Here is a 7,500-nt window from a genome sequence, read left to right as displayed (position 1 = left end):
ACTTAGAAATCACCTGTTCTCTGGTAATTTATTGGATATTTAGTCTACTAGGCGAAGTTTTACCATTTAAGAAGTTAACGGAAGAAATGTCCTACCGTAGTTGTTAAAGTTCCTCGGAGTGTCTTTAAATAAATAAGTAAAAGACATGTGTTTAGAAATAACGACGATGACAGATTCACTCTTAAAAAAGTAAGTTACAATTCTACTATTAGTGAAGAGATGGCAAGGTGGAATAGACTTTTGGGGACGTCAAAAGATTTGGATAGTTTGCAGTTATTCTCTTACTGATAAATAATCCGTCCTAGATATACATACAGAAAATAACAAAAAACAAACACGGGCTTAAATTGGTTGGAACCAGAAACAATAATGGCAGAATCATGCTCAATTACATAGAAGGCTCTGCAATGGAGATCGAACGGTTATTTAATACCAACTGCCATGGTAACTATAACAGCCTGCATTATTATATAATAAAAAGCTACAGTGTAAATGACAATATGATACATCTGCTTGACATTGATTAAAATCTAATCGGCCCAATTACTGAAATCAGTAAAATAACGACTGTATCAAAACTAATCTTTATATCAAAATGACTAATCTTTTATCAAAATGGCTAATCTCCATATTAAAATGACTTATCTTTACATGCCTATATGACATTCACACAAATTCTAGCTATCACTGCATGTGTATCTTTCAAACCTTTATTTGATTTTCAGTCTCGTTAGTATTTATACAATAAACTTCTAGTACAACCAATGTGTCCCAGCTGTTACCTCTATACTTACTGAATCCAGACTGATTTCTTGCTTTCATAATTGCCGAAATAGTGACTGTGAAAGATCAATATACTGTCTTTCCGTCGTTGTTTTCTTTTCTTTTCTTTCACTGCATGCTTTTTAGATTAGAAACTAGAAGAAAGTCCAGCATCTGTATGACATGTAGTGTTACAGATTAGCGTTCTTTAATAATCGGTAACGTAGGTGTGTAATGAAACTGATTTAGTACACATCAAGAGCGTGATTGTATATTGTCTTTCAATTGACTGAGTTTCGTTGCATTTTTTTCTATCTGTATTTACTCTCCTTTGTATACTTTTTTTTTTTTTTTTTTTTTTTTTTAATCTTACCACAAAACGAGATATCATTTATAATATTTTTTGGCTTCCTAACCACAAAATATTACAACAGTTGTAAAATGAATTATCAGTTAATGAATGTCGGAACTATTTTTTGGCTTCCTTACCACAAATTATTACAACAGTTGTAAAATGAATCATCAGTTAATGAATGTCTGAACTCGAATACGTAACATAAAGCTCATCACTTTGTTGTGGAAGTTAGGATATTGAAACAACTTGATTCATAGTACCAATATACTCCATTGTTACATATAAAAAACAACCTTGTTTTGACAGTTTAAAGACCCTAACTATTGGTAGGAAAATATATACTGTATATTATACAACCCTATTGAAACAGTGTTATAATCTATACTGCTTTCTGTACAAAACACTTATAATACTGGAAGAGAGAGTGAGAGAGAGAGAGAGAGAGAGAGAGAGAGAGAGAGAGAGAGAGAGAGAGAGAGAGAGAGAGAGAATGAGAGAGCTATGGGGAGGGGAGGGAAAAGTTATGGAGGATGAAAAATAGTTTATCCACGTTTGACAAACTCACTGTCAGGCTGGTTTGCTAAGATGCTGAGGGAAAACCAATATCTAAACCTTCCTTTTTACTTGCTTGGCTTTTGTTAATTTGTCCTCTATCCCACTTTAGTGCATTTCTCATTCATACACTAAAGTTAAATACAAATAACTGCACAATTTCCCAGGATGATGTAACCACCATAGTGTAATAACACCTCACATTCTGGTGGCAGCACCGTGGGATATAGCATATAGAAAACTTTTGCAATAGTCGCTTTTCACCCTCATATTAAGTCTGTGAATACAGTATTAGGTCCAGCAACCTGAAAGTCCCAAATAAATTTACTATGTTACTAAATCTAAAAACCTTCACTCACAAGAGTTCATGCATTAACAAGTGGACAAAATATGATGAAGCGACCTGTGTTTGATAGGTTTCTGAATGTGAGATTCTTTACCTTTTAATTTTTGAACAAGGGCTTCCACTTGTACCGGTTTGTGTCACATGAGGCTTCATAAACACCCCTATTGTGTCAGCTCTGGATAAAGCCGTTAGATGTCTCCATTGGACCCTTATGAAGGTATAAAACGTAACTGTTCTTCATCGCTTGCAGAAGGGGTTCCCACCATATTACGAATTAAGGAATGCCCCTCTGGTGTGTCATTAATATTCTTAAATATTATACAAGTCCTGTTTCCTTTTTTTTTTTCAAATTTCTTTTTCAGGGCTACTTTCCGTCAGGGATATCCTACTCTCTTGTAAATTGACTAGATGATTCCAGCTATAATGAATCTCAGTGACAATTGTACCCACATGTAGTGTTGGGAGCACTGCTTCTCTAACCTTCAGTGTAATTGTTGCCACGCAAAAGAAAAGAAAAACAAAATTCAACATGTGTACAACACATTGGGTATCTACAGTATTTGTACGTCTTAGTATAAATGCATATTTGTGAAGATCACATTTCCCAACCTTAAGCAACTGCTGCCACAATGACCTTTCTCCTCCTAGTCTCACGTTGAGCCCGGCGAAACATGTTAAGGATCGATCCCGCGCGCTGGCGTCAGTACACCTCGTCTAAAGTGTGTGCAGAAAAGATAAACACCATGAAGGGTGATGATTCATCTGCCCTTATCTCAGAGGGATTGATAATTACCCACTATGGTGTTCACCTGCTCTGTACACCTGTGAAACGTGTGGACACCTGTGCGGAGGGTAGGGTCTGACTGTGGCCATAAGCACATTTCATCCAGTATAAACCAAGGTCAGCAGAACTACTTTGCCAGTGCCCTAGAGATATTAGTCATTCTCAGGTCTTTTGTTAGTTTCATAAGATCAATCCAGCTTATGATGTCCAAGTCTTATACTTATATCTTCGTAGACGTTGAAGATACGTTAAAATGATAATCGTTATCTGGTCGATTTTTACTTTATTTTCAACTGATTATCTGTGCAACAGACTACTTGTTTCCAAAGTGCTCAGCCAATAGTTGTGTTTAGGTGTTTAATTGAAGTATTCCTCTTATTGCTCAAAGAAGACGCATGTGTGAGGGACATGTTCACGTCTGTAATGGCCATCTACTGTGTGAAGAGGGAACTATTTAAATAATGGATGTTTATATAGTCGTATGAAATATTGAGAGGATGTGTGAACAACTTTGTGAATCTTGGTGAGCCTTGTCTTCTATCGTGTTCTGGAACAGGCATTCAAAAACTGCATGTATACACACTCTTTTTCTATTTTTTCCAGACAGTTTGTGACAACGTGACTTGTTATAATGTTGAAAGTACGCTAATGAAAAGACATCCTCTAAAAGTAGAACTCTAAGACAATTATAGCATTTTTTTTTTTTTTTTTGCTAGATAATATGAGCTCTTTCTTCACTCTTTGCAAAAATAAAAAAATAAAAAATCGGCTAGTCGCTCTCAAACTACTATTCTTTAAAAGCGATAATGTGTCTTCAACACCTTCAGTCTTTGTAATCAATACTACAGGCCAGTGTTATATCACTTAAATGTAGTTAAATCAACAGGTCTTTTGTGAAGCTTACGTACCCTTTAACAGTCACTTATCTTGGTTTTCCTTCTAGTACACGGCAAAATAACAGACTCCTTGATGTTTCTCCTCAGTGTGATTTTATACCAATATACACTTCTGTTATTGATCATTTCCCCTTCACATAAAGTCGAGATTTAATAACTAACCGATGAAAAACAACTGTTTGTATCATCTTCCTTTGCCAAGACACTATAATGACACTCAACAGCGAGAACACACACACACACACACACACACACACACACACACACACACACACACACACACATATATATATATATATATATATATATATATATATAACATATAACTCCAATGGCTCCTAAACTTTCCCCATTGACCCGGACTCGAAATACTAGACGTCCTGCATCTCTGTCTTGCTTTCGACGCATGTTCGTCTTTGGAACACAATGCAGAATGCAACTCGAGTAACATACGTCATGCCCCCCCCCCTCCCCCCATCCCCCCTTGTGTGACGCAAGTGAACGTAGTGTTGAAATGCAGTTTTCGAGTTTATGTTGTAATTATATACTGCCCTATATCTCTTTTAATTTGACTGTTAGTTGCCTCATGTCATTTTTATTGGCTCGTCTGTTTGTTGTTGTGAGCATATGGGAAGGGGAGGAAGGAGGGGGGGGGAGGTTGGTAAGAGTAGGGGGGGAGGAGGAAGGAGGGGGGAAATTGGGATTAGGAGGAGAAGAGTAGATGGGGAGGGAGAAAAGAGAGAGAGAGAGAGAAAGAGAGAGAGAGAGAGAGAGAGAGAGAGAGAGATAAAGAGAAAGAGAGAGAGAGAGAGAGAGAGAGAGAGAGAGAGAGAATGATAATAATAATAAATTACACAAATGTGGTACACTCAGGTTGTGCCATAAAAAAAAAAAAAAAAAAAAAGAGAGAGAAAAAAGACACAACGCTTAAACAAAGAAACATCAACATAACTTGTTTTTCTAGTTAAAGAATGTCGCTCATTCAGAGCTTAAATCCTGATCCTCGAATGTAAACCAACTTACATTCGAAATATCTTTAAACATGTTCGTTTTCGATGACATCCGCCTCGCCTCAAACATATAATTATCACCGGAAAAAATATCAGATAACTGAAATACCTACTTAGAACTGCGTAAAGCTAACGAGTAATATTAATAGCGCACAGCATATTCATCGTAGAAGATAAAGTTACAGAATTTGGCAGTGACGTCACTGCACAGCCATGACGTCATAAGACCAGCATGGCCGCCAAAAGGGCAATGGAAATGAAATTGATGACGTACATATGACGTCACGCTTTCTGTGTGACATATAACATGGGTGATTGCAATGTAATGGAGTGAAATAAATGTTCTATGGCAGTGATTCTAATTCCATCAATTTAAATAAAACAGGAAAACAAAATTTAAACAATACATGCAGTTTAAAAAAATGCAAACAAATGTAGTTGTTAGAGATGCCAAACAACTAATAAACACTTGTATGTTCGTTTTGTCTTTAAATATCATAAATAACATAAATAACACATGAAAAAAATCTCCTGTACGTTGCTTATTGTTGAATGGCAATGTAAAGCATAGAGATCGCTGGATTAAAATGTGTGCATTGTGATAAAAAAAAAAAATAATAAAAAATACAGATCAGAATAAATCATTCCACAATGAAAAATATCTAATTAATATTTTGATTTAACATTATCGCGTAAATTATGATTGTATATATTGCCTTATGGAATTATCGATTTTCATCTATACCAACAAACATTGGTTATTCATCAAATATACAATAATAGTAGTGTGACCTTTACAGAACCAAATAATTGTAAACCATCAAGCATCATGTATATAAAGGATTTTATATTAATTAATAAGAATCTCAATAAGAATAAGCATAATAGTGACAATAATAATTCTATCAATAATGAAGTAAAACAATAATAACAATAATGAAGTATACAACTACAACCAATACTGATAATGGAAATAATACCAATAATGACAATAATGAAAACTTACAACATAAAAAGAATTTTGAAATATTGCACAATTGCAGAAAAACCTCAGTGCTGTACTAAGTCTTGAACAGCTTCACAGCACAGACAACCTCGCCTTTGTTGCACATGCTGTAAAATAAAATAGGGAGATTTAAGTTTCGTTATAAGAGAAGTCTAGATAAGATTAAAATACGAACTGTTATCTATATGTGTGTATATATATATATATATATATATATATATATATATATATATATATATATGTGCATGTATATTGTGTTTCCATGGATAAGATATGTAATTCCATGACATGAATAGGGAGATAAATCACACGATTTTCGCACTTTCTCTCTCTCTCTTTCTCTTTCTCTTTTCTCTCTCTCTCTCTATCTTTCTCTCTTTCTCTCTCTCTCTCTCCATCTCTCTCTCCATCTCTCTCTCCATCTCTCTACCCATCTCTCTCTATCTCTTTCTCTCTCTCCATCTCTCTCTCCATCTCTCTACCCATCTCTCTCTCTATCTCTTTCTCTCTCTCTCTCTCTCTCTCTCTCTCTCTCTCTCTCTCTCTCTCTCTCTCTCTCTCTCTCTCTCTCTCTCTCTCTCTCTCTCTCTCTCTCCATCTCTCTCCCCATCTCTCTATCCATCTCTCTCCCCATCTCTCTCTCTCTCTCTCTCTCTCTCTCTCTCTCTCTCTCTCTCTCTCTCTCTCTCTCTCTCTCTCTCTCTCTCTCTCTCCCATCTCTCTCTCCATCTCTCTCCCCATCTCTCTCCCCATCTCTCTCCCATCTCTCTCTCCATCTCTCTTCCTATCTCTCTCCCCATCTCTCTTCCCATCTCTCTCCCCATCTCTCTCTCCATCTCTCTTCCCATCTCTCTCCCCATCTCTCTCTCCATCTCTCTTCCCATCTCTCTCCCCATCTCTCTCTCCATCTCTCTTCCCATCTCTCTCCCCATCTCTCTCCCCATCTCTCTCTCCATCTCTCTTCCTATCTCTCTCCCCATCTCTCTTCCCCATCTCAATCTCCATCTCTCTCCCCATCTCTCTCCATCTCTCTCCCCATCTCTCTCTCCATCTCTCTTTTACTCTCTCTTCCTTTCTCCTCTCTCTCTTGCTCTTACTCTCATTTATTTCCTATAGACACCTCCACTCCCTTTCCCACCTTCTTCCCCTTCCTACCCTCTTCCTCCCTGCCTCCCTTCCTGCCTCCCTTCCTCCTTCCCCAAAGTTTTCCCTTAACATCCAACTGTGTAAACAAAATTTTCTTCTGCCTAGGTTGTTGAGTAATATTTCCCCTTGTTATGTGTTTGTTGAGGGAAGGGGTGAGCGGGAGAGGGAGAGGAAGGGGAGGTGAAGGAGGAGAGAAAGAGAGGAAGGAGAGGAGGAGGGGGAGGCAGACAGACAGACAGACAGACAGACAGAGAACGAAATAATAACAGGATAATAATGACAGCAATAAAAACGAGACAATAATGACAATAATAATAACAAGCTAATATTAACAATAACGATAACGAAATGACAAATAAAAAAAAAATAATACCACTCATAACAATGACTAACACAAAAGATAACAAACAATCATCATCACACCCAACATAATCATAACAATAACAACAATAACAATAGTACTACCTCCAATTATAAACACCGGAAGCATCCACCCATCCACCTACCAACTCTCAATACCCCCGATTATAAACACCGGAAGCATCCACCCATCCACCCATCCACCTACCAATTCTCAATACCCCCAGTCATAAACACCGGAAGCATCCACCCATCCACCTACCAACTCTCAATACCCCAATTA

General features: G+C 37.1%; 1 protein-coding gene across 2 annotated transcripts in view; it reads right to left on the bottom strand.

Annotated features, from left to right (window-relative positions):
• Window positions 1-1,367: 1,367 nt before the first annotated feature.
• LOC125046578 overlaps window positions 1,368-7,500 on the bottom strand; it is a 58,167-nt gene continuing 52,034 nt past the window's right edge. For both annotated transcript variants that reach the window (XM_047644370.1, XM_047644371.1), the window contains one exon: window positions 1,368-5,818. In XM_047644370.1, the coding sequence (XP_047500326.1) occupies window positions 5,767-5,818 (52 nt within the window). In that variant the 3' untranslated portion in view covers window positions 1,368-5,766. The remainder of the gene's footprint in view (window positions 5,819-7,500) is intronic.

The sequence above is a fragment of the Penaeus chinensis genome, chromosome 39 (assembly GCF_019202785.1).
Source record: "Penaeus chinensis breed Huanghai No. 1 chromosome 39, ASM1920278v2, whole genome shotgun sequence".
Classification (NCBI taxonomy): domain Eukaryota; kingdom Metazoa; phylum Arthropoda; class Malacostraca; order Decapoda; family Penaeidae; genus Penaeus; species Penaeus chinensis.
The sequence above is the reverse complement of the archived record's forward strand: the minus strand, read 5'-3'. Positions and strand labels throughout refer to the sequence as shown.